At 41.5% G+C, this 26,752-nt stretch overlaps 8 protein-coding genes across 8 annotated transcripts; 4 read left to right on the top strand and 4 right to left on the bottom strand.

The window, feature by feature from the left end:
* Positions 1-9,303: 9,303 nt before the first annotated feature.
* J3458_001906 (uncharacterized protein) lies at positions 9,304-11,621 on the top strand (the record flags this gene model as incomplete). Its single annotated transcript, XM_066116987.1, has 2 exons — positions 9,304-11,193; positions 11,262-11,621. 2 exons carry the CDS (start codon positions 9,304-9,306, stop codon positions 11,619-11,621), a joined length of 2,250 nt encoding a protein of 749 aa, XP_065978875.1.
* A 1,899-nt stretch (positions 11,622-13,520) lies between these two features.
* Positions 13,521-13,955, bottom strand: J3458_001905 (uncharacterized protein; the record flags this gene model as incomplete). The annotated part of the gene is made up of 1 exon (XM_066116986.1): positions 13,521-13,955. One exon carries the CDS (start codon positions 13,953-13,955, stop codon positions 13,521-13,523), a length of 435 nt encoding a protein of 144 aa, XP_065978874.1.
* Positions 13,956-14,178: 223 nt separating this feature from the next.
* J3458_001904 (uncharacterized protein) lies at positions 14,179-14,628 on the top strand (the record flags this gene model as incomplete). Its single annotated transcript, XM_066116985.1, has 1 exon — positions 14,179-14,628. The coding sequence occupies one exon, from the start codon at positions 14,179-14,181 to the stop codon at positions 14,626-14,628; it is 450 nt and encodes a 149-aa protein (XP_065978873.1).
* Positions 14,629-16,849: 2,221 nt separating this feature from the next.
* J3458_001903 (uncharacterized protein) lies at positions 16,850-17,263 on the bottom strand (the record flags this gene model as incomplete). The annotated part of the gene is made up of 1 exon (XM_066116984.1): positions 16,850-17,263. The coding sequence occupies one exon, from the start codon at positions 17,261-17,263 to the stop codon at positions 16,850-16,852; it is 414 nt and encodes a 137-aa protein (XP_065978872.1).
* A 35-nt stretch (positions 17,264-17,298) lies between these two features.
* J3458_001902 (uncharacterized protein) lies at positions 17,299-17,586 on the bottom strand (the record flags this gene model as incomplete). The annotated part of the gene is made up of 1 exon (XM_007809537.2): positions 17,299-17,586. One exon carries the CDS (start codon positions 17,584-17,586, stop codon positions 17,299-17,301), a length of 288 nt encoding a protein of 95 aa, XP_007807728.2.
* A 3,841-nt stretch (positions 17,587-21,427) lies between these two features.
* J3458_001901 (uncharacterized protein) lies at positions 21,428-22,247 on the bottom strand (the record flags this gene model as incomplete). The annotated part of the gene is made up of 2 exons (XM_066116983.1): positions 21,428-21,922; positions 22,008-22,247. 2 exons carry the CDS (start codon positions 22,245-22,247, stop codon positions 21,428-21,430), a joined length of 735 nt encoding a protein of 244 aa, XP_065978871.1.
* Positions 22,248-22,871: 624 nt separating this feature from the next.
* Positions 22,872-23,825, top strand: J3458_001900 (uncharacterized protein; the record flags this gene model as incomplete). Its single annotated transcript, XM_007809536.1, has 1 exon — positions 22,872-23,825. One exon carries the CDS (start codon positions 22,872-22,874, stop codon positions 23,823-23,825), a length of 954 nt encoding a protein of 317 aa, XP_007807727.1.
* A 710-nt stretch (positions 23,826-24,535) lies between these two features.
* On the top strand, positions 24,536-25,661 carry J3458_001899 (uncharacterized protein; the record flags this gene model as incomplete). The annotated part of the gene is made up of 2 exons (XM_007809535.2): positions 24,536-24,550; positions 24,630-25,661. 2 exons carry the CDS (start codon positions 24,536-24,538, stop codon positions 25,659-25,661), a joined length of 1,047 nt encoding a protein of 348 aa, XP_007807726.2.
* Positions 25,662-26,752: the final 1,091 nt, after the last annotated feature.

The following is a 26,752-nucleotide window of genomic DNA, read 5'->3' as shown; positions in this document are numbered from 1 at the left end:
TATAATGCTAAAGTTAAAGTAAAAGTTATTTATATCTTCTTTAATTATAAAACCTTTAAAGAATAACTTCTCGTTACATTTAAAAACCCTAATAAGTATAAAGAAGCTATATAATAGCTTACTTAACTTAAGTAAACTAAATCTATAGCTTATTATATTAGGGAATTTAAATGTATTATAATAAAACTTAATTAGAATATTAAACCTAAAATAAAAGTCTTTTATTAAGAACTTAAAGAAAAAGTAAAGGATAATATTTATTAAGAAAATTATTTTAAGTTATTTAATAACTTTATTAAAATAATTATTAAGGTAAATAATCGTTTATATAAGTAATATTATAAAAAAAGTTATAGGAAATTTAAATTATATACTAGGTTTAATAAACCTAATAATAGTAAGCTACGCTAAATATTAATAGTATACAGGTATTACGTTAAACTTATAAAACTTAATGCTATAAATAAGGAAAGAGGGAAGACTTATTATAATTATAATAAGATTAAACACTTTATAAATAAATGTAAAGCCTTAAAGAAGCTATAAAAGCTAATTCTTAAAGGTAAAAAGCTTTATACTATAAACTAAAAAGACTTACCCACGCGAAATCTTAGTATAATAAGTAATAAAGAAAACTATACGTTAGTAAATAATACTAGTTAAAATAAAGATTAGAAATTTAAAACCTAACTAATACCTAATAACTTTTAGGAATACTAGATACTCTTATTAAAAAGTAAACTTTTATTAGAATAAATCTAAGAAGAAAAGAATTATTTAATTAAGAAAAATAAACCTAAAATTAAATATAAACTCCTTAATTAAACCTTTTATTATAATAATAATTACTACACGTACCTTAATAATAAGTAAGGTAATAAATAGTTTTTATAAGAATAAAAGAAAAGAAGAATAACCCTTATAATATAATTAAAATTATAATAAACCGATTTTAAGATATTAAACGGGAAATTATATTATACTAAGAATAACGTATATACTACCTAAGCTATAACCTTATAATATAAGGAGAAAAAGAACTTTATAACTATAAGTAACTCGCTTAGCTTAAGTTTAATTAATATAAATAATAGATTAAGTAATTATTAAGAAAGCTTTAATAATACGTTAAAGAATAATCGCTAATAATAGCGCCTAGAATAACGCGGTAAAGAATAATATAAGAATAGAATTAATAAATTAAAAATAATAGCTATTATTGTAATTAAAATCGATTTCTTAACGGAGATTTAATAGGTCTTTATATATTATAAATATTAATAGTATAATACACCTTATAATTAATATAATTATAATAGAATAAAAGATTTAAGTAATAATTAATAGTAGAGTATAAGGAAATTTTATCTTACTAAATCTTATTAATAGATTATAATTACCTTAAACACTTAAAGATAAGCCCTATTAACTTATAATTATAAAAGAAACTATAATAAAGTATAGCTAAGAAGTAGTTAATATAAAAGTTACGTAGCTTCTTATTAATATATAAGGTATAAAACATTAAGTTATATTAAATATTATAGTAATTTTAAAATATAATATTATATTAAAAATACCCTAATTATAAGCGAGTAATTTATAAGTTAATTAAAGAATTAATTAACTTTAATAGAATTTACTAGAATATAGTTATAAAGCTAAAAGTAGCCTATAAAGAGCACCTTATTTAAACTATAATAGGCCTTTAAAAATATATGTAATTACTAGAGAGCTAAAAGCTAAGATAATAGAGATTTCTAAGAAATACTTAAAGTATAATAAGCTATTTAATAAAGAGCTAAAAATAAAACTATTAAAGTATTTACGCTAAAATTATGAGATTAAACTTTAGCCTAATATTAAATTAATATTTAATAAGATTTATTCTTAGAACCTTAAGTAAGATAAAGCACTTAAGAAGTATTTAAAGGATATACTATAAAAGGAATATATATAACTATTAAAATCCTTAATAGAATACCTAATTTTATAGGTATTAAAGAAGAATAGAAAACTATAATTATATATTAATTACTAACACTTAAATAAGATTATAATTAAGAATTAATACCTATTACTACTTATAATAGAAATTAAAGATAAAGTTAAAAAAGCTAAATAGTTTATTATACTTAACTTAAAAGAAGCTTATAACCTTATACGAATAAAAGAAAGCTATAAGTAAATAATAGCATTTTAAACTAGTAGAGAATACTATAAATATCTAGTAATATCTTTTAGGCTTACTAACGTACTAGTAACCTTTTAAAGAATAATTAATATAATCTTATAAAAACAACTAAAAGTGTTTATAATTATATACCTTAATAATATTCTTATTTATTTAAATACCCTTAAGAAACACAAATAACATGTATATAAGGTACTATAAACTTTATAAAATAATAAACTCTTAGTTAAAGCCTTAAAATACTAGTTCTACTAGAATATTATACACTTTTTAGGGTACGTGCTTATATATAAAGAAATATAAATAAGCCTAAATAAATTTAAAACTATTAAGAAATAGCTTATATTAAAGAATTTAAAGGAAGTTAAAGGATTTATAGCATTTATAAACTTTTACTATAAATTCTTAAGCGAATATAAAGATATCTTATAACCTCTTATAAACCTAATAAAGAAAGAAGTTAGCTTTTAATAGAATAAACTAAAAGCTATAGTATTCTAGAAAATAAAAGATTTAATTATATTAGAACCTATATTAAAAGCACTTAATTAAAATAAACCTTATAAGCTTAAAATAAACGCCTTAAACTTTATACTAGATAAATAGCTTAAATAATAAGATAATTAAGAAAGATTACACCTAATTACATTCTTCTTAAAGAAACTCTATGAACTTAAACTTAATTATAGAATTTATAATAAAGAACTTATAGCTATTATTAAGTGCTTTAAAGAATAAAAACATTATCTTATAGGAGTAAAGCATTAAATTAAGGTTTATATTAACTATAAGAATCTTATATTATTCTTAACTATAAAGGATTTAAATAAACGATAGATTAAATAGTATAAAACCCTTATAGATTATAACTTTAAAATTATACTATAAAGAATTTAAAAACGAAAGAGTAAACGCGCTTAATTAAAGAGAGAACTTAAAATCGAATAAGTAAGTGAGTAATACACTCTTATTACGCGCTATTAAGAATAAGAACCTTATACTAGGCATCTAAGAAATAAATATAACCTAGTAAGTTAAGCTAAATAAAATATAAATGTAACGGATTATATTATACATTAAGAATAATAGCTACCTAAATAATTAAAAAATAAAAACGCATTTATTTAAGAAAGGTAAGACCTTCTTATATAATAAATAATAGTATATTCCTAGTATACTTTAAGAATAGCTTATTAAAGAAATATATAAACACCTATTACATAAATATTAGGGTGTAGGGAAGATAATTAGCAGATTAAGAAGATTATATAACTTCTTAAAAAGCAGAAAAATAGTATAAGAAGTTATTAAGAAATGTAACACGTGTAATAAGGTAAAGGCAGCATAACACGCACTATATAGCGAACTATAATTAATACTACCACCTAAAAGAGTATAGTAAACTATTATAATTAGACCTCTAAATGTATTGTATTTTTTGTAGTTTTTACTATACTGTATTGTATTGTATTGTATTGTAATATATTACAATACATTATAAGATAAGAATACCTATAAATGTATTATAAGGGTATAAAATATTTAATATTATAAATAAATGCTTATATAAGCATATTATATATTAAAATAAAGCTAAAAATCACGTGATTTTGAATTTTTAAAAAATAAGCTTAAAATGTGGATATTAAGCGAGATATTAAGCTTTAAAGTTATGTCTTAAAATAAAAAGTAAGTAAAGTGGGGTGAATTTTCAATTGCTTATAACTTTTTAATGTAGTACCTTATAATAGTAAAAGGTGGGGCATTTTAAAGAGCTAATTTAGCTCTTTTTAATGATATAAAATTTTCCCTTATAACCCTTATAATTAGCCTTATAATTCTAAGTTAAAAAAAACAAGGGTCTTTTTTACTTATAATACATTTATAAGTATTTTAGTAATGTAATGTAATGTATTTAAATACAATACACGAAAATACAATACAATACAAAATACAATACACAATACACTTGTATTTACTATATCCGTAAGAGCTCTACTAGTAATAGCGTAAATTTAAGCTATATTCTAGTACTTCTTAGTAAATTTATAGGGATTATCTAGTAAGAAGCTTTTACTTTAAGACTTATATTACTATTCTTAGCTATATATAATGATATATATCTTTTATTTAGCTAGTATATATATCTTTATTAAAATAGGGTTTCCCTTTAGGTTTAAGTCTCTTTTAATAGTAATATATAATAGTTTTAAGATACGTTTACACTTATAAGAGTTAATAGCTTAAATAAGTACTTTATATATATTATATAGAGCATTGGAAGTAGTGTAGTTTTGTAGTTTTTAGTGAATTTTAGTGTAGTGTAGTGTAGTGTAGTTTTACTACACTACATTACATTTTAAAAATTAGTGTAATGTGTAGTATTAATTAATTTATAAGCTATTATTAGCTAATATAATTAATAAGCTAAAATAGAGCTAAATTTACTTACTAATATTAGTATTAGTAAGCAGGTATTAGCTAGCTTAAATAAGCTAAAAATAGGGATTAAAAACTAATAAAAATAAAATAAAAGGGAATTATAAGGGAATTATATTAAGTAAATTAGTATTATTTTTATATTATTATTATAAGTAAAATATATTAAATATAATAAAACTAAAAATTTCTATTATTTATATATAAATATCTTATAAAATAATAATATTTATAGTATTACCAGAGCTCTTACGAATATAGTAAATACAAGTGTATTGTGTATTGTATTTTGTATTGTATTGTATTTTCGTGTATTGTATTTAAATACATTACATTACATTAGTAAAATACCTATAAATGTATTTTAAGGAAAAAAGACCCTTGTTTTTTAAACTTAAAATTATAAGGCTAATTATAAGGGTTATAAGAAAAAATTTTATATCATTTAAAAGAGCTAAATCAGCTCTTTAAAATGCCCCACTTTTTACTATTTTAAGTTACTACATTAAGAAGTTATAAGCAATTGAAAATTCACCCCACTTTACTTACTTTTTATTTTAAGACATAACTTTAAAGCTTAATATCTCGCTTAATATCCACATTTTAAGGTTATTTTTTAAAAATTCAAAATCACGTGATTTTTAGCTTTATTTTAATATATAATATGCTTATATAAGCATTTATTTATAATATTAAATATTTTATAGCCTTATAATACATTTATAGGTATTCTAATCTTGTAATGTATTGTAATATATTACATTACAATACAATACAATACAGTATAGTAAAAAATACAAAAAATACAATACATTTAGAGGTCTGAGTATTACCCTATAACTTAAGTATAAAATATTAAATATTTAAGTTATAAGAAATATATTAAAGTTATAAATAATATATTTAGATACCTTAAAATTTCTCATATAAAATAATATTTTATACTTTCTTTTTATGTATATTATTTCTTATATTATAATAGATTTTTTATTTCTTACTTAACTTTTTTATTTTTAAATTTTATTATAAAAAAAGTTTTACTAAAAAAAGCTTATATAAGCATATTATATATTAAAATAAAGCTAAAAATCACGTGATTTTAAATCTTATTAAATTAGCTTTATAACGTTATTAATAAGTAAGTTATTAAGCTTTAAATCTCTTATTTTAAAAAAGTGAATCTTAATTTTTAGCTAAGATTTAACCTATTATAACTCACTTAATTTATAAGCTATATATATAAAAACTAGTGTATTATAAAGAGCTAAATTAGCTCTATTTAAAGATACTATTTATAACCTTATAAATCTTTTAATTAACGTTATATTCATAATTAAAATTTCCCTCTATAATTACACATTACACTATAAATGTAGTTGTAGTGTAGTTAAACTATACTAAAACTACAAAAACTACACTACACTAAAAACTACACTAAAAAACTATATGTAGTGTAGTTTTTTTATTAATGCTCTAATATTATATTAGGGAATTATAGGGGTTTTAATTAATTATAAAATAAGAGCTATTACCTTTACTTAGTATAATTCTTATTACCTTATAAAGTTAATATTAATAAGATTAAGTATTATATAACTATTAAGATTAATATAGGTTTTTATAGTATTATACTTATATATAATAACCTTTATATTAAAGTATTAGCTTATTAATACTTTTTAGCTTAAAAGTTAAGGCTAAAGTAAAAGTAATTACTTTAACTTTTAAGCGTTTCTTTAATTATTTAAGTTATTTTTAAGTAGTTTATTATAAGTAAGTTAAAGGTAATTCTTACTATTATAATTATAATAACGTAGCTTTTCTTATCTAATTAAGTTTAGGTTTTAATTATAATAATTTAATTATAAGAACCTTTTATTATTAAAGTAAGCCTTTAATAAGTTACTTCTTTCTTATTAGGGTATTTTTAAAGAGCTTTTTAATTAAAATAAGTTAACCTTTTACTTATTTCTCTTTAATATAATATCTTAGAATTATTAAGTAATTTAAATCACTTCTTTTTAAGTTTTCTTAAAGATAAAAGTATATAAGTTTATATAATCTTAACGTTTAAGTTATAGCTTAATAAAAAGAGTAAATACTCATAACTTTTTACTAGCTTTTTTTAAGTATTTCTTTAATAAATTTAAGTAAATATTAAAGTTTATAAAGCTTTAGTTTTCACGTTACTTTACTTATTTTAATTATATAATTATTTAAGCCTTATAATTTTTCACGTTTTTTAAAAGTATAAGAGTTTAATTTTAAAACGTATTTTAATTATTCTTAAGGTTTTTCTTTTAATTTATTAATTATTTATTAAGGTATTAATTTTATCTTACTTTATATTTTAAGTTTATATAATTTATAAAGAGAATTTTTTAATAATCTTTATAATACTTACGTTTTACTTTATTAAAAGTATAATTTTTGTTATTTATTTAAATCTTATACTTTTAAGGGTTTATTAAATAATAAAGAGAGTTAATATTCTTAACTTATACTTTTTAATTATTACTTCCCTTTAAATTATAAGAGTTATATCTCTTTTTTATTATTAAGTAAGCGGTTTTAAGAATTAATTTTTATAGCTTCTTTTTCTTTTTTTAAAGCTCTTATAACTTCTTTAATTAAGTAATTTAATTTTAAAGAGCTATAATAATCTTATTTAATTATTTAAGTGTTTTCTCTTTACTTAAAGCTATTATATTCTTTTAATCGCTTAATAATTTTATTAGGTTCTTTATTATTAAAGGTAAAAGTACTTATAAAATAAGAGTTCTTTAAGTACTTATCTTTATTATTTTAATTAAGTAACTTTTTAAGAAGCTTTAAAAATTATAAGATTATAAGAGGGATTAAAAGTTAAGTAATTAAAGTAAAGGTAGCTATATTATAATAATTAAAGCTTATCTTACTTTTTAGTTGTGTAAGATACAGGGGTATAGTCCCAAAGCCCCCGTTCCACGTGACGTTGTCAATCGCGTTGCAGGTGGGCGGGGTTCCCCAACCACCTTACAGCGCGACAGGGCCTTACACAATACATTCCCCAGACTCTGCGTCCACACCAGACCACTTCGCCCAAAAATCATTTGCAGGGTTAGAACTTAGCGCTGGTCCGTTTCGGCTGCTCCCGCATATAATGTGATGCGTACCGTCTCTTGGCGCCCCGGGGTACAAGGATTCCTTCTGATTGGTCCAGATGGCGGCTATCAAAACCGCTGGCGCTTTAGACGCCACAACGGTTGATGTTACACATGATGGTGAGTCGGGCCGAATAAAATTGCAACTACTAGTAGCACCCATTGACCGCAATCAAGTCGAAAAAAATACAGTGGGTACAGGTAATTCCGAGTTTAGCCCCATTTTACACTAAAACTCTTACTTTTTAAGTGCTTATAATTATATTATATTTTATTATATTAAATAAAAAAAAATATTTTTATATTTAAAAGTACTTAAAGATTATACATATATAATTTTTTTATATTATTTTCCCACTTAAACTATATATAAAAGTACTAGAATAGCTTATAATAGCTTTAAGGTACTTAATAAATAAATAAATAAATAAAAAATTTTTATAATAATTTTATTATTTAATATAATATAAAGCTTTAAAGTTAATAAAGTACTTTTACTAAGAAATTTATTAGTAAAAGTACTTTTAATATTTTTAAAGCTTCATAAGTAAGTAAATAAAATAATAAATAATAAATAAAAATTATTTATATAAATTTTAAGTAATAAATAATTTATTTAAATTTTAAAAACCTTTTTAAGTATATTATTAAGCTTAATAATTAATAATAAAATATATGAGTTTTAGTGTAAAATGGGGCTTTGCTCGGAATTACCTACGACCCACTGTAGGTGCTCCATCTGGCCATCTGGAGCTCGAAAGGTCAGAGCAACTCCAGATGTACAGGGCATTGGTATTGAAATGCCGTCACTGTTCTTGCAGCGCTCAACTTTGCTATTCCAGTACTTGTACCACGTGCGCTACGTACTTGGGGTGTTCTCGTTCCCAAACTTGGACCCCTTGTAAGACCCGTTGCCGCTCTCGTGTTTCTCTTCGCGCTGTTGTGTTCCAGATGAGGCCAGGTGTGGTGCCCGCGCAAGTGCCTGTGAACCAACGGTGCTTCGTACCCTCATTATATTTCATGCGCTTGGTAACGACGGCTGCAGCGAGTTTATGCATGTTGGTCCAGATTCAGGTAATCAGTCAGGAGGTCAACAGCTACTGTTCCGTGATTTGGCGCCCCCCAGCTGAACCCGGTATAGTAGACCAACAAATCTTTCACTCTATTGCTACCTATGCAAGTATAAAAAGCACGTTGCGGGCTGGTCTTTGCAAATTATTGTCAAGTGACAAGATTCAAGTTATTGAGGCTTGGAACTCTGTTCCATTCAACAGTCTAATAACTCTCTTTGGTGTCAAAAAGTCCTTGATTTCTTCTCCCCTCGGGTGCTGAACAGGCTCCTTTTATACAAGGCAGCGCTGAGATTTTATGTGCCTGAGGCCCTTAACTTTGGTCTTGCGGTCAATCTCATTGTGTAACTATCGTCGTGTTCAAGGGCCGTTGTGAATACACGCGTGGACCACATTGTCTTTCAAATTCTCTTCCGTTGCGCTTAGGCCTAGAGGGTCCAGCCAGCTTTGCACCGAAATGGCCATCTCACTGGACTCTTCTGTCCTAGATCAATTGAACACTACCGAGGCAAGAAAGCTTCACGAGCTGACAGACAAACTGAGCACCTGCGGTGTTGGCAGGATTGTCAACCTCCCGCAGATCATTGTTGTTGGCGAGCAGTCAGCGGGAAAGTCATCCGTTCTGGAGGCTGTTTCTCATGTCCGCTTCCCGGTCAAAGGGGACCTCTTCACTCGATTCGCAACAGAGATTGTCCTTCGTCAGGCAGCACAGACCCGTGTGCATGTCAGCATTCGATTCGACGACAAGTCCAAGCCAACCCGGACGTTACAAAGAGTGGGATTTAGCGAAGATGATCTCCCAGACATTATCAAGGAGGCCAAAGAATTCATGGGAATAGATTCTACAGGCCGAGGCTTTTGCAAGGACATTCTACGACTAGAGATTGAGGGCCCCAACATGTATCCGCTGACTCTCGTGGACCTCCCCGGGCTGTATCGCGTCGAGACGGCAACCCAGTCCATGCGAGGCAAGGAAACGGTCGACCAGCTTGTGGAAAGCTACATGAGGCAAAAGAACAGCATCATTCTAGTTGTCGTCGCCGCCAACAATCAGCTTGCCAACCAGATTGCCCTAAAAAAGGTCAAGGAATTCGATCCGGACGGCGAGCGAACGCTGGGCGTCATTACCAAGCCTGATCTTACGTGGCCGGGGAAGCCCGAGGAACGCAGCTACATACAACTAGCGAGAAACCAAGAGAGCGCACATAGGCTCAAGCTCGGCTGGCACGTCTTGCGTAATAGAGCAGAGGACGGAGACACCCTGGACGCCCGTGATGCCACCGAGACAAGCTTTTTCGAGACGACTGCCTGGGCTACGATTTCAAAAGACGATTGTGGGATTGTCAGTCTGCGCAAGAAACTAAGCAAGGTGCTTTATAGCCATATCCGGCTGAATTTGTCTGCCGTGATGGACGACATTGAAGGAAAACTTGGGGAGAGGCAAGAAGAACTCGGCCAATTGGGAGCACCGAGGTCGAGTGCTCAAGAGATGCGGTCGTTTCTCCTCAATATCTCACAAAAGTTTCAAAAGCTGGTATGGGACGGCATCTACGGCAGGTACAACGACCCGTTCTTTGGCGATTTAGGCGGTACAAACCACAAGTTGCGCGCCCAGTTGAGAAATTTCAACCTCGCCTTCGACCACGTACTAGCAACAAGGGGATCCAGGCTCGCCATTGCGCCAGACGATGATTGGAACAATGCGCAGCCTCATGCCCCCGGGTTCCTCAAAAGTTTTCTCGACGAGTATCCGTACGACTTTCCCGAGCCAGAGTCCGTCAGCAGGGAGGCCCTCAAGACGCACCTGGAGAGTCGAGCGGCGGCCAACCAAGGCTGTGAATTCCCAGGCTCCCACAACTCGGATCTCATTGTCCAGCTACTCCAGACACACGCTTCGCCATGGAAGCATATCGCTGCATTCCACATCAGGCAGGTTACGTTCGTGGCCAAGGCGTTTGTGGACCAACTGATTCGCCACATCGTTGGTCATCCGGACGGGAGCCCGACAACCGAGGCCATTCTTTGCGGCTGCGTCGACCCATTCTTTGCAGAAAAGGAGAAGCTCCTCATGGAGAAACTCGAGGAGCTTCTCCAGCCGTATTCAAGGGGCTACGCCATGCCTCTGGACGTCGAGTTTCGTCAAATGGTCACGAACAGGACCGTCAACCGTCTGGCTGAACGATTGGCCGAGTTGTCAGCGGAGAAGCAGATGAACCCTACAGACGCTTTCGAATTCGGGAAACTCAAGAGGGACATGCTGAGGGAAGCCGCGTCTACCCTCGATGCAGTCGATGGAGGGCAGTTTGGAACGGAAAAGATCATTGACATGATGCTGGCGTATTACGAGGTAAGCTGCTGTCAGCTTATAACAACAACCTTCTCGGCACTGCGCGGTTCGCGACTAATCTACAAAAGATGTCTCGACGAACGTTTACGAACAATGTTATCAACCTAGCCATAGAGGGCGGTCTCATTCAAGACTTGCCAAACATTCTCACGCCGACGCAGGTGGACAAAATGGAAGAAGGGCAAGTCAAGAAGCTGGCGGCCGAAGCGGAAGAAGCCCAGGTTCGCCGCGAGCAGCTGCAAGTGGAAAGTAACGTCCTGCGAGAAGGCCTCGAGCAGTGCCGCAAATACAAACCCAGAGGCGTGACTGGTGAGTTTCCAAATCACAAGATTTGCCTTTGGTATATGCTAAGCTGCTTTGGATCCAGTTGTGCCATCCTCAAGGTCAAGAATTCAGCCGGTTATCGAAAGGCGCAGTGTCTCAGGTAAGTGAGCCCAAGCTCAAGGGGAAGAAGAACCTGGAGTTTGGTGGCATAACATTGAATAGATCAATGCCAACTCACTGCGGATTCCGGTCCTCTGTTTACATCACCAGCCAGACCGGCAGCTCCAGACGGGCTTCTCGCTCCTCCTGCGATTGAGTCACTCACGGCGTCCGCATCATCCGGAAGACCAGCATCTCCGTTGTTCCAAATTCCATCCGCCGTACAAGGCAAGTTGACACGACCTTGTTCCAGTGTGGTAATCATCAGATCTGGCTCACGTTGATGAAATGGAAACGCTCAACAGTCTATTCTAGCTTGATGATACGAATGTATACAGTGCTGACATTTTCTGTACTACAGGCTCCAGCACCGGGAGTATATTTGGTAGAGATTCAGCTTTCACAGTATCAACAAGCTCTGATTCTGGTGGCCTATTTGGTTCGAGACCTCGGCCTTCTGCTCCATTCTCAAACTCCGGTTTCGAGAGGACCTTTGGATTTGGTGACGGCCAAAGTAAGTTTCTTCACCCACCCTCTACATGCTAGCTGCGGTCGGCATGCCTGGCACTTGCATTCTCTTCAACCAGAAGCTCTCTGGCGATGCAGGCTGATGTTTTCGCAAGCCATGGCACAATTTCAACCGCACCAGGTGACCGAGTGGGGGATAGTACACCACTTCCAAAATCTTTGTGCGACGCAAAGGTGGAAAACCTCTTCACCGGAGGAGCTAAGGTTGCAATTTTACCAAGAACAGCGGCGACAGAAGGAGGCTTTGAACCTTGTTCTTTGAATTTGGAAATGATGCGTTTGCTGGGTCTTGCCCGTTGAAGATGAGACTTGCGATTACACATGCTGCGTTTACTACTTGACCTAATCATATTTTCAACCGATTCATAGTCATTCTCTCTCTTGGTTGGTGTATAGTGCTGTACTAAAATGCGGCCACCCCATTACTCATGAGCAGGGATTCCAGGCAACATGGAGCAGTTACTCATACGAAACTGACTGTATTCACACCATGTCCTCGGCTTCGATTGAAACAGCAAGCGGATGCGGCAAAGTGCGGCAAAACTAACAGGCTGGTAGTTAAAAATGGACGGGCGTCCCAATGATTCCAAGTGTCCTCGTTGTCTTTGTCCCGACAGTGGAGGAATCAATGGAGGCTGATTATTCCTGCAGCATGGAGTAGAGTGGATGATTTAGGAACACGACGCTTCTGTAAACCTAGGGTGAGACAGACTATTCAACCAAACTCGACATTCAGCCCCAATTACGCATTGTCTGGTTAATCTACTCAACGTCATCATGTTGTAGAATACGCCTCTCTCCTCCGTCAATCGTTGCGGACCGTCAAACGCAACCACCTCACCAGCCGCGAGCACGACCACCTTGTCGTAATTCCCAATATCGAATCTGCTTCAGAGTCCGTGTTGGCCGTTGCCTCGCCCAGAAGCATCAGCTTGGATTCGCGAGCCAAGACGCGGCACGGAGAGAGGAGTTGGCGTTGCCCGCGAGAAGAGCTGCCGCCCTCGGTATCAACTCGTGTACAAGGTCCAAGTTTGCCGTGCAACAACAGGCCCGTATAATACTCTCATACCTCTCAGGTTCGTACGCAGAGCTGACCAAAATATTGTCCTTGGTTGAAATGGCCTGTGGCCAGGGGCTTTGAGAAACGAATGCAATATCTCTTGGGCACTGAATGCTGCCACTCTCCAACACGCCATCAAAAGACTCGTCCTGCCACCGCCGCTAGGCCCAGTCACAACATCAAGACCGCCGCTGATAAAGTCTAGCCCAAGGTCCTCAAGACGGGAACCAATGGGCATGCTTCTTCGAAAAGAGACGCACTCGAATTTGAGCGGCCCGTCAGGATACTCGTCGCGAGGAATCCTTGCAGCAAAGTACTAATCCAGCCTCGGAAGCGAGATTCGCACTTTTGAAAGGTAAAAGCCCGTCATGCTCATGGCTGTGAAATCGTCTCTGATGAGCTCGAGCAAACTGATGGCGGTATATGCCACGGATGCGGTGAGAGGCTGGCCGAGGACAAAAACGTACAGAGAAAACATGACCAGGAGAGCAATGACGGGAATGCAGTACGCCGCTTCGCTCACTGCTGTCAAGAGCAGGTCAATCTTCCACAAGTGGTGTTGCTCCACGGATCGAGATTCCTTCAGCAGGTCCACGACCATGTCTTCCCAACCGAAATACTTGACGACTCTGACGGAGCGCAAAAACTCGGACGCGACCGTGATGCGGCCGTCTTGTACATCCTTGAGCGACTCTTGCTGTTCCTCGCTCGTGTTCACCAGCCAGGCCGTGATGAAGGAGCCCGGGAACATGATTCCCAATTCAACCAGACACGGCCAACCGACAATGTAGTAGAGACTTGCGACGGAAGCGATACAACCCATGGGTATGCCGGCAACAATCACGAGCACAACTGGCATCACAATGGCGGTGTGGGTGCGCGAACACGGACAAGAGAGACAACCAACATTTTTCCCGAGTAAGGCGCGACACGACGCCCTGCCGGGATATTCGGTGGCATGACATGGAGCTTACATGGAGCGGGCATCTCGCGGTCAAGCAAATGTTGAAATTGTCACCGTCTTTGCTGCCCATATGAACCTGGTGTGCGGCAACCATGCCTTCTCCGACCAGCTTGGTTTCTTCACTCTTGCTACAATTCATCTTCTTGTGCCGAATCCATTCGTCTGGCAATCTGTCATGTTTACTTCCCACTTCCCACCGTCTCGAGCCAACGACTCTGCTTGGCGCGGTGGTGAGGGTTTACTACGGGATACAGCAAGGTACGCTGAGCCTGGGATCGAGCTTGGCATGAGAGACAATGGCTTCGACGACGACCATGTCTTGTTGGCGCGACGAATATCGTCCATGTCAACGAATATCAGAGATGCAGCTCCATCAGTTAGAGCTACGTCCTCATTTCCTGTCGGCGGTAACACGTTGCGTGGGAACCGGGTGACACCAGGGACGCACCACGCTCTGTGAAGCGGTTCCATTCGCGATCAATCTCAGGGCTTGGCTCGCCGCGAAATTGACCGCCGAGCTCCAAAGACCCATTGAACTTGGTGACGTCTTGAGCGCGGGCAGCTGAGATGCTGGAGGAGAGTTGGCGATGCTCGCCAGGTTTACTTGCACCTAGCCTAGTCAATCACTTGCACCAACGGCCCTCTTGAGAGTCGCATTTGGTCTGTTTACCTGTGGTTACTGCTCCCATGATATAACCCACTGCAACGAGCAGCGAAAAGAGACTCGCTCGGGCAAATATACTCCAGTTGTCTCGTCTTTTGCCGCTGAGTTGATTGTTCACGACGGCTGATTCCCTAGGAACGCCTATCTACGGCAAGGACGACATGATGATGGCAGGTTTAAACGACCAGAACCGTGGTCCTAGGTCTCGCCGTGTGTGTCGAGGGCTGCGTTTGATCTGGCCGGGATGACTGTGTCTGGGGGTATGTTTGCTTCTTGGGACACACTGCACAATTTTCACCACTGTTAATCGGGCACTCTTGAATTATCCTCGTCACCCTGAATTCTCTGCATTCGTTTTATATATTGGGAGCGCAGCATAACAACATGTCGACCGACTCTGCCGAGGCCGAGAGCTTGCTCTCAGGCCGGAAAGAGACCTTCACTGATGGCGTCGCCAACCAGAAATCTCACCTATTCTTTTTATATGCCATTAATGTCTTGCTATCCCGTGCATCGGTTTGGTCACTGGCGAGAAAGTCGCAGCCCCGACTCTCTCGGTTCTATTGCAAGTCATTCCATCTGCCCCCAAAGTTCCCTGGCGTTGTAACCGACAGAACTTCCAGCTATCGGCCTCGAAGCCCCCGCTCGATATATTGTGCGATATGAAAATGTAGTCTTGCTCGAAAATGTCTACGAGGTGTCGGGATTTCAAGGGCCACCCGACGACAAGAAGGACGAGTTGTGGGATCTTTTATATCCAAGTAGGTGATTATAGCAACGCCCAGATCTATTTCTATTCGACAATGGGCCGTGGCTAGAAACTTGCTAGACTGGGATCCAACAATCCCTAGTCGACTGGCAGATTCGAATTGCTGCATGTTTGGTCGGGCGGGTGTTTATAAAGAGACATATTGCTACCACTCGAGCCCCAATCTTGCGACAAGCAACTTCTCTCTGTAATTGCCAAAATCGAGTAGACAATCTACCACCATGAAGCCGACTACGATTCTCGCTGGCGGACTGACTCTTGCCTCTGCCGTCTTGGCAGCTTTGGTCCCGCCAGGTCCCTCGATGGACTCCAACAGAGAACCGACGCATGTGTCTTACTTACCGCGTGAAGCTTTCAAGTGATACTGATGGACATGGGACCTCGTCGGGCGTGGTGCACGATTACTTGGCCGAGCGATCTGGCAATGTGAGCAAGACTATTTAATTGCATGCCCTTTGGTCCAACCACTGTCGATGGAAAGCGAAAGAAGATTTACTGCCACAGAAGATCGGGCAACGTATGCGATTTGACATAAAGTTGATGACAAGATGCCAACTAACCATGATGGGCTGTCGACCACAAACGCAAGGAGAGCTACCACGACAAACAATCTGGCAATGTACGTGCTACAACGTCGCATCGATACACGACGAGTAAAGGCCAACTGCCATAGGACGTTGGTGGAGAGCGAAGGGAGAATTACTACAGTAGAGAATCCGGGAATGTACGTGGCATGCTTGTCTTGGCACACGTCTATAACTAACTACCCCAGGATGTTGATTTGAAACGCAAGAAGAGCTACCACGACTAGGATGGCAAAAAATAGCTCCCGTACACCAGATTGATGGGAAAAGGGTTTGAAAACCCCCCTAGACTTGGGAAGAAAGTGCTGGCAGGGCATGATCACGCTGTCCACCAAACATGGATGATTACATCAACGAATGCCATCGCAATCTGGCTTGCGCAACTATTTCATTTTGACATTACAACACCAATACTGTGACTAGTGACAGTTATATGTAATACACTCGTTTCTTTAGAAAGTGCAATTCGGATGAGTTGCTTCTTGCTAGCACGCCCATGTCGACGGGCGTGCCTCGTTTGAACCGGCACCGCAGCCGATTCGGAGTCGGACACTGGAAGCATAGATTTCCAGCTTGTACATACAAGAGACGCTTCCTGGCTGGTGCCGGCGGTGCAAAGACGAGCTGCAGAGTGATGGGCGCCTCGCGAATAATCTACAAACGTCTAGTAATGTTGCGTCACATGGTCATGGTTGCATAAATGGACTTGTATCGCAGCTAGAAACCGTCGCGGAGAGTATATGGGAAGACGACATAGTTCGGATGCCAGCCCCGTCCAGTCGTAGTCTGGTGTTGATGGAATAGAAAATCCCACAAACGAGGAAGCAATCATCTGCAGAGTATTCATACTGGCGTCTTTTGCCAAGTCAGGGCAACTATCTGGTCCGGGACTAGCTCCAGGTTCAATGACAAAACGCTCTACGCACCCAATGTCAATACTAAGCATTATGCGTGTCCCGAATAGCATAACGAAACGAGCCGTCTTGAAGCTGCCGCTACCCAGCTTGAAAACACGAGTCGAAACGCTCAGTCTTGCCTGTTCAATTCTGTCCATCCCACAGCGCTCGAAATCGGCCATTCTGGCCCTGCAAAAGAGTCTCTGGCTTACCAATCTCAGCAACACAGAGAGGACCGTCTGGTGGGCAATTCCCTCTCAAGTACCTTGACCATGAGCTCCTCAGTCTCCTGATCAACCGCACTCAATGCCTCGTCCAACACAAGCACCAGGCCGCTATCCTTGCGAATAGGCGCCCGAGCGAGGCAAAGGAGCTGTTTTTGGCCCTGCGAGAGACTCAGGTCTGACACGTCGCTATCGAGGCCCCCCTTTGGACTCAATTTATCCCAATGTTCGACCTTTCGCAGGCAAGAGATGATGTGTGCGTCAGACTCGCCTGCCTTCATTTCATCCGTTCCCCCACCAGGGCAAATGTTGGTTCAAAGTGTCCCTGGAAAAAGCATCGGCTCCTGTGGCACTGCAATGAGGCGCGGTCGCACGACACTTTGCGTAATATTCGAAATGTCTATTCCATCGACCGTAATTGTGCCCGATTCTGGATCCAACGGCCGGAATAAGGTGAGAAGCAGCGTCGACTTTCCACTTCCTGTCCTGCCACAGACCGCAACTTTCTCCTCTTGTCGTATCGACAGTGTGACGTTATTGAGAGCCCGGTAGCGGTCGTTGCCACCGTTAGTAGAGTAGGACGCGGTCACTTTTTTTAAATTCCACCTGTCCCCGAGACGGCCACTTCTCAGGTGGCTGCTGTGGCTGCGGGCTCGTCACCTCCTGTGGTGTATTTGCTTCAAAGCTCTTGAGCCCCTCTATCGCGTCCAGAGAACCCGCGAGACTTGTCCAATTTGATATAGGCTCAACCAATGCTGAGCTTAGACTAGCGACATTAATTAATCCCAACGCAAGAGCTCCGGCACTTGTGCCTGCTGGGGCCACAACTGCAAGTGTGATGAGAGTAACCGCAAGACTTCCAACAAAGAGTTCCAAGACAAGCTTAAGCCAGCATTGAGCCCCGAGGAGAAAATAATGAGGCTTCTGGGAATTATCGAGCAGTTTCAGTCAAGTTTCCTCAAAGGCCGACACCCACCCGTAAGCTTGGGTGGTCGATACCCCGTCAATAGTTCCCTTCAGGTGAGAATACAGACGGGCGGTAGCCTCCAAATCCAGGTGCCGCAATTGGCGAGATGTTTTCAGGTAGAATGCCTGTACGCATTACATCACAAGAATAATGAGCGGTAGGGCTATGGCAAGATATCTTGAGCCGTAGAGCACCTTGGCTGTGGATTAAAGGAGCGAGAAAAAGCCTGGAAGGATTAATTTTTGGTTGAATGTCAAATATATAGGCTTAGTCTATACCGCTAACGCTTAGCCACACCCCAACAGGCAGGCGCTGATTGATAATGTCGTGGTCTTTGCTGAATCTGGACTTTACAGTTAATCTCCATCTCCTCACGATAATAGGAGGAATACCGGGGTTACCAACCGGTTTATCAAGTCACCTACATCGATAGAGACGAAGAAGGGTAAGGGCGCAACGAGACTCCATTAGTCATCTAAAATCAAGATCAAAAAACAAGGTACAAACTTCATGACGGTTTTGAGTAGGGTCCAGTGTAGCTTCTTAACAGACGATGTCGATGTTGTTACGTCGATCATGACAAACCTTTCCCAGATTAGTTACTACTCATGAAGCGGGCAACAAATGGCACCTACCGGATCGACCAACCAACAAAACCAGACCTACGACCTCGCCAAGGGCATAGACACCAAAGTACCAACCATTGCTCGTTTCCGGGCTCTTCGAATTGGCAGTTGTCCAAATCATGAGCCAAATCTCTGTTTCCAAGCATTGGTAACTAAGGGTAAAACACCATGGTTGCGGCTCATACCTGGAAAGATGTTTGTCAACGCATTTGCTGCCTCGCTAATAAGGAGTATCATCAATTTTCTCATGCCAATTGCCTCGAAATAAAACAAGTACAGCGTAACATCTCCAGATGACCGTATTTTAGAGTCGATTTTACCGTCAACGTTCTTTCGTCGAGGAGGCCTCGGCGCCTCTTTCAGCAATGCTATTTTTTGAGATATTTCATCTTCATGGGCTGAATTTTCTTCGCTTGAGGCCGATATTAAAGCTTATACCCGTAGAAGCCTTAAGTTCGTCTAATGACCCCTGTATTACTTGGCCTGGGCCCTGATCCCCCAGTAGGATGACGCTATCTGGCCGGTCAATTAAGTGCACTGCATCATGTGCGTCAGCACGAGTTGCCCGGTATATCATTTCAGAACGAAAAATTTGGGAATTCGGATGCCCTACAAGCGCGAGTGGCAAGAATAACAGTGGTTTTGCTTCCTCTGAGAAGTCCTTTTGGTGCCAAGACTCGATTATACACATGACGCTGGGTTATCCAGTCGAGGCCGCTCAAGACGTCGTCGAGAACCACAACCGGTTTCCTTGAATATAATGCACGAGCCAGCGACTACCACTTATTAGATGCGGATTTGCATGGGCCTCTAGCAGGGGACAATCTTACTATGCGTTGCTTCTGGCCGCCACTTGAAGAAAGTCCGTTGGTCCCAAGATAGGACATGTCATCGTTAGGAAGTTGTGCCAAGTCCCGATCGAGTGCACATGCAGAGACCACCGTCCTATACCAATCTTTATCCATTACCGACTGCCCTAAGATATTTGATCTTACGGTGGCATTCATAAGCCATGGTGTCTGGGCACAATATGCAGCACCAGCTCCATGTACTTTGAGATAGCCTGTTGTTTGTAACTGACCAAGCAATCCCCTCAAGAGAGCACTCTTCCCAGAACCGACCTTACCAGCCACTAATGTGAACGAGCCGGGTTGGATGAAAAGATTAATATCTCGCAAAACAGCTTCGTCATTAGTCTTGAATATGGTGCTCGCGTCTTTGGGAGCGATGAGCGCGTCCCCCAAGAATCCGAATGGTGCCACAGCTCCGGGGCCAGTGCCTGGGCCTGAGCCATTCAGCTCTCCTGGGGTTACAGCATCGCTGTAACATACTCTACTGTCCTCACAAGTCGTGATGAAGTCCTGCAAGCTAGTGAATCTCGTGAAAGAACTAATCAAAGTTGGCAAGGAATATGTGAGCCAAGAGAGTGGCCTGTGACGAGACTTAGGATGCTCATGGCAGTGAAAGCTTTCGCCACGGTGAACTTTTCGCCCGACTCAGACCCAAAGGAAAGAAGAGCGATGCCAAAAGTCAGGACGGGCGCAAACCTGGGCGGTGTATTCCCTATGCAGCTGTTAGCAAAGAAAAAAAAAACAGCACCAGTTGAGTTTGACTGTGAATCGTGGTACCTAGCAAATTCATGAGAGTTATCAGCTTGCGGAAGAAAATAGACCTCTTCATCTGAACATCGTGCAGCCTAACAATGGCTCTGAGCCACGGTTCGACCAGCCCGAGCTTTTTTTCTCCTTCATTGACCCCAAAACACTACTCGTGCTGCTGACTCTGTTTTGAGGGGCTTCATTGCTGGCTTTCACAGCCGGTGCCATGTGCTTGAATAAATGAAATGTCCCTATGAACGAGACTGCATAACTTGGTCAGTTGTATTATAAGAGAACAAGACCATATGGCAGGGAATCATACACAGTACGGCTATTGCAGGACCAACCGAGCCCCATCCTATTTGAACGACAAGAAACCAAAGAGCCAGGCCAAGTTCGATGGGGGTTGCCCGAAGCTCATGGATCTGTGTAAAAGCTTGATCTATGACGGCCACGTCAGTTGTGACCAATGTCAGAACCGCGGAACTTTCCTTGGCCTCCGATTCTAGGTCCGTGGCATTATGCAACAAGAACGACACAAGGCAGACGCGAATGGCGGTGAGAATTCGATATATTTTTTGCTGGGAGAAGCTGTAGCCGATCGAGAACAAAAAAATGTTAATGCCGCGCCACTATTTTGACCATGAGAGTAGTCATACAGCAAGTCCAAGGTACAAGAAACCCGTCGCCGGGATGAGAGAGTAGCCTAGTTCGAGAGAATAGGCTCCTTCAGTTCCCCGGTTCTGAATAAAGCGGATAACCCTGTTGATTAGAATCGGCTGCGACATTTTAAAGGCGGAATAGCATATTCTTGGAACAACCCCAGCAAGCAAAGCACCCTTTGTAGAGCTGAGCAAGGTGCGAAGCAGTGCATGCTTCCCAGAGTCTCTGTAACGCAGCCGATTAAGCTGCATTAGGTGCAACAAAGTCTTCAGCGGAGATCCGAATCTGAAAGATGCAACTTTTCTACCGATAAAGTCGTTCCGTAGCCGGTAAAGAAGAGATCATTCAGCCACCACAAAAGGCTCCTACTGATGATTCCACTGGTAGCTTCAGGGCCCAGGGACCTGCCTTTGCCGCTGAGTATAAAAGCCTTATTCTGGAATTCTAGGAGTAATAAAGCAACTTTTGTTGCCAGCAATGCTGAGACGATAGTTGCCAGGGGCTGGGCGCTGTGAAGCAACCAGAGAGTTCGACAGCGTACCGACTCAAACAATGACGAAAGCAAGAGATATACACAAAGCATACTCGATGGCCTCACAGATCGATGATGCTCCAGGTAAGTCAGCATGGTGATAGCCGCAGCATCGGCCACGCCCAGACCTGATGCAATGAGCGTGACACGTCTGGCAGGAACGACGCCACCAATGTTTCTCCAAATGATGAGCAGAGAGGTTTGGAATAATAAAAACATAAAACAAAGGGCCTGGTTACGCAGTTAGTATTCATACATTCTCATTTCGGGGATCTTGCTGCGGGAATCGAAGAATCAAGGCCAGGTGATTGCATACCATCTTCAGGTAGAGACCAAGCCTCGCAGAAACCTTGGGTCTCTGGCCACCAAGCTGGCAAATTCGAAACGGCGTTACCAAGAGCAGGATGACAGAGGGGACTATCTCGAAAACTAGCAGTTCAAACAAGAGAGTGAAGTCAAAGCGCCCGCCGGGACAATCAGCTGCAAATGGCCCAAATGAGCCATCGCAACTAGCAAAGCTGGGTCTGCGAAAGGCGTATTGATAGATCCGCATCATCTTTAACTATAAGAAGTCAAATAGAAAACAATTGGTACTTGCCAATGGACAGTCGCAAGATTTGATTGGTTTGATGGAGTATTTGGGTAGGATGATTTGAATTGGCTATTTGAGGCAACAAAGCGAATTTGCAAAAACCGCTCATAGACTCTCGCAGCTCCTCACCAGTCATCAAAAGACGTCAATGATGCTAAGACGGCAGGTCAACAGTTGATCTCGTTCTGTTTGTCTGCATCTCGGTGTGTTGGTTCTGCAAACATGCGACGTCCTCAACACCAATGCCAAACCAACGGGCAGAAGGAAACGTAGGCAGGCAACAGCAAGCGGCATCTTGCTGACCTCCTTCAACCCCAGCAGCGACATGATGGAACATCAACGAGTAACCAAGTCATGTACAAAATGTGGTGTTGCTACACGAGCAAGATTGGGCATGGCATCATCAGCATTCTTGGTCCACTGCACATGTTGGTGGTACGTAGCACTTGATTCACCCCGACAGTTGCAACCCACTTTTCAATGGAATAGCGGACTTTTTTGGTGCCGAGGCCAAAACCTGGACGACATTTGTGACTTGGGCTCTTGGCTCTTGTCGGCCGAGAGAAGAAAAACATTGCACATGTCAGAATGGCGCATGCGCACATCAACCACTCCAACATCCACTTCAAGTGGTCCAAGAACATCCCCCCGGTCCTCGCAGTCAAGTCAGGCGCCGAGCTCGACTTCGACCTCAAAGATGGCTTCAACAACCTGGTCCGCCCAGGCACCACTGCCGCCCAGCTCCTAGATCTCGACACCTCTCAAACAGACCCAGCCTTTGGCCCCGTGGCAGTCGAGGGCGCCGAGCCAGGCGATGTCCTGCGTGTCGACATCCTCGAGCTGACGCCCGCGCCGTACGGCTGGACGGCCGTCTTCCCCGGCTTTGGCCTGCTGAGAGACGAGTTTCCCGGGCCCCATCTCAACATGTGGGATTTGAGCACCGTCGGTGAGGGCTATGCCGAGTTCAGGAAGGGGATTCGGGTGCCTACCCAGCCCTTCCTGGGTGTCATGGGCCTCGCGCCCGCGCAAGACGGCGAGTTGAGCACGATTCCGCCCTACGACTGGGGAGGCAACATCGACTGCAAGCACATCACCACGGGATCGAGTCTCTATCTCCCCGTACAAGTTCCCGGCGCCCTCTTTAGCTGTGGCGACGGGCATGCTGCCCAGGGGGACGGCGAGATCTGCGGTACTGCCATCGAGACCCCAATGAAGGCTCGCCTCCGTCTGACTCTTGAGAAGGACAAGCCCTGGGTCAAGTCTCCGCATTACTTGACCTCTCCCGAGGCCAAGACGCGCGCAAACAGCAACCGCGGCCAAGAGTATGCGGCTGTTGGCATCGATGCAAATCTATTGGAGGCCACCAAGAAAGGTGTCCGAAGTGCCATTGATTGGCTTTGTGCGGAGAAGGGTCTTGGCAGGGAAGAAGCCTACATGCTGTGCTCGGTGGTTGGCGACTTGAAGATTGTGGAAGCTGTTGATATGCCTCACTATGCCGTCGCGTGCTCTATTCCTCTCGGCATTTTCGTGGGCGAGAAATAAACCTAGTTGCCGTATTTCATCTCAGCGTCAATCAAAAAAGCCAAGTATCATGACCCAAAACTCTACTTCCCTCCCCAGCTTGGCATGCAGAATGATTTATCCTTCTATTTCTGCTCGCCGGTTTGGTCTCAGCACCACGTTTTTGTTTTCTCCTTCGGAAACCATCCAAACGAGACAGTAAATGCCCAACCATGTGCGTCTTATGAGACCAAACTACACTAGCTCCGAGTCGCAGCCCAGCCTCATCGATCGGATGGGATCTAGTTATTATTATTACATGGCCAACGAGAGCGACAAAAACCGGATCCTGGGAATTTGGTTCGCGAGCAGAGGCTCTCAGAATGCAGATGCTGTGTAGATGCAGATGCAGATGGGCATCGACATGGGAGCCCAAAAGAACATTTGAATCCTAACCAATAGTCAAAAGCGTTAAGCGTAATCAACAGGCAACACTAGCGTACCCCAGAGTTTTGGTGTCATGGTGGCGCCCTCCAAACATTCCCATCACAGGAAGGGCGCTGGCCAGATGGTATTTTCGGGGTCCCTTTATATATGTGCTTGAACAAGCCCTCGTCAACGTCAGCACCCATCTCCGTCTCGACTTTTCATGGGAAGCGTGCGCCGCCACATGAACCCATCGTTCGTGACTACTCTTAAGTCTCAGTCATAATTTCTCTTTGAAGCGGGGAAAACAAAACAGCAGAGTACTAATGAAGGTCACATCGGTACGTGCCGTCCATCATCATCCTCCATGGAGCATTCCCGCCTCATCACTCACCCGGCGCCCGCTGACAGCACCTCCAGATATATGTTTATCCTATCAAAGCCCTTCGTCCAATCCGCCTCGACAATGCCCGTCTTACCCCCCAGGGCGTCCAGTATGACCGCCGCTTCATGATTTGTCGCGTCGACGACACGGACCCTTCCAAGCTCACCAAGGTCCAAATTGACGAGGTCTACCAGTGCGGCCTGTTCAAGCAGGAGATTGTAGGCGACAGCATTCACGTCTCGTATCTGACTCCCGAGGACCCTGTCGTTGCTGCGCATCCGATGCAAAATGAGGTCCTCACGGTCCCGCTGAGCCCTGACACGTCTGATCTAGACACGGTGGATGTCGACTTACACCTGAGCATGGTCACTGCGTATCGAATGGGCGCCCGCTATGACGACTGGTTCACGGCCTGCTTCGGATTCAAAGCCGTATTGGTCTACATCGGGGACGGTCGGCGGCCGGTCCTCGGAACCTATGCTCCCCAAACAGACGGCTCGCCTCAGCAAAGAGGTTGGCTACCCTCCTCCATTTCCGGCCACGTAGCTGGGACATCGCGGCCCACCAAGGACAAGCCGTGGCTTGCCTTCTCGGACCTGGCCCCCTTTCTCGTCGCCTCGGAAAAGTCCCTTGCCAACGTAAAGGCCAGAGTGCCCTCAAGCGACGTCGCAATCACAGCCTTCCGACCCAATATTGTCGTGGACGGGGAGGCAGACTTTGACGAAGATTACTGGGTCGAACTCTCCGCCAACGATCAGCCATTCCTCACCCTGACCAAGATGTGTAACCGCTGCCCGTCCCTCAACGTGGACTACGACACTGGCAAAATAGCCGAGGGCGAGAGAGGCACGGTCCTCAAGAAGCTCATGTCCGACCGACGGGTAGACACAGGTGCCAAATACAGCCCCGTCTTCGGAAAGTACGGCTTCCTGAACGAAGGACAAGAGAACATGGTCCTTGCCGTGGGCGACCAAATCGCCGTCACCAAACGCGCCCATGAACGACCTATTTTTGACTGGCCCCTGCGAGCACGGGGTGCCCAGCCACAGTTCTATCAAGCGTCCTAAAATTAAAAATAAGAATGGGGCGGAGGCGGGGGAAAAGGGAAAGAAAGAACGAAAAGGCCGACAATAGTGCCAGTCAGGATTCAGTGCAATAAAGTGTGTCGTGGAGAACACGTCGGCCTGGGGAATGCGTTCTGCTCCTCTCGTGAGAAAGCTGAACTTTGGCAATCCGAGTTGTCTCACGCAAGCGGAAACAGCTGCAACCCCTGTTGCGCCAATTACACGCACGCCCCCGCTTGATTCTGTGCTGATCATTGTTTCAACAACATTAATTCCACCGGGCCGTTGAGAGAGGGAAAACAAGAGACAATGAAGTCTCACTTGCTTCAACGTGTGACGCCGGGGAATGAGGAGCCCCCCGAACGGGGAGAGGATGTGAAGCCCAAAGAACCCTTTACAGTCGATTGGCACACCAAGACTGGAGACGGATGGTATTCTTCACCGAGCTTCGTCAGTCTGCGCTGTTAATGTGGGTGTTTTCTATTTGAAAAACAGAAAGAAACAACCAAAAATTCTCATGGGTCAAGACAACGGAATGGTTTTTCCCACCGGCACCAAGGTCCGCCCGCGAGCGAGAGTACTTACTACTGCTGCAATGACCCAGTTTATGTAGAAAGGAGCACCTCAGGCTTGTATCGCACAATGCTCTTCAACCAACCGAGGCTAGAGAGAGACTGTGTCTAATTTCCAATGTCGAGCCCACAAGGCGTTCAAACGCGGACTTAGACAGCAGCCACCAACGGTCAGTGTCACACATTGTGCCACCAGCTGTTTGGATCCTGTATAGGCTCGGGTCTCGCGCTAGTTGCACGATGCCTTCGTTTGAAGACTGCTCGGAGAAAGAACTAGTCGTTTGTACTTTGCTGCCGTCGAATGAGCGTGTGTTCCCAGGTAAAACGGTGCATGTGTGTGGGACAAGAAACGTAGGCATGTGTTACTCGAGTGTTTCTAGAACATATTTGACAGTTCCAACAAGGTGTCACAGACCAGTGGCCCAAATCTTAGTAGATACGGTCGACGGCTCTATGACAACAACTTCATATGCATGCTCATTAAGGGAGGAACTGTAGATTTTACGGAGCAATTGGCTTGAT

Source organism: Metarhizium acridum (genome assembly GCF_019434415.1).
Source record: "Metarhizium acridum strain ARSEF 324 chromosome Unknown scaffold_1, whole genome shotgun sequence".
Taxonomy (NCBI): Eukaryota; Fungi; Ascomycota; class Sordariomycetes; order Hypocreales; family Clavicipitaceae; genus Metarhizium; species Metarhizium acridum.
This window is presented reverse-complemented; position numbering and strand designations above follow the sequence as displayed.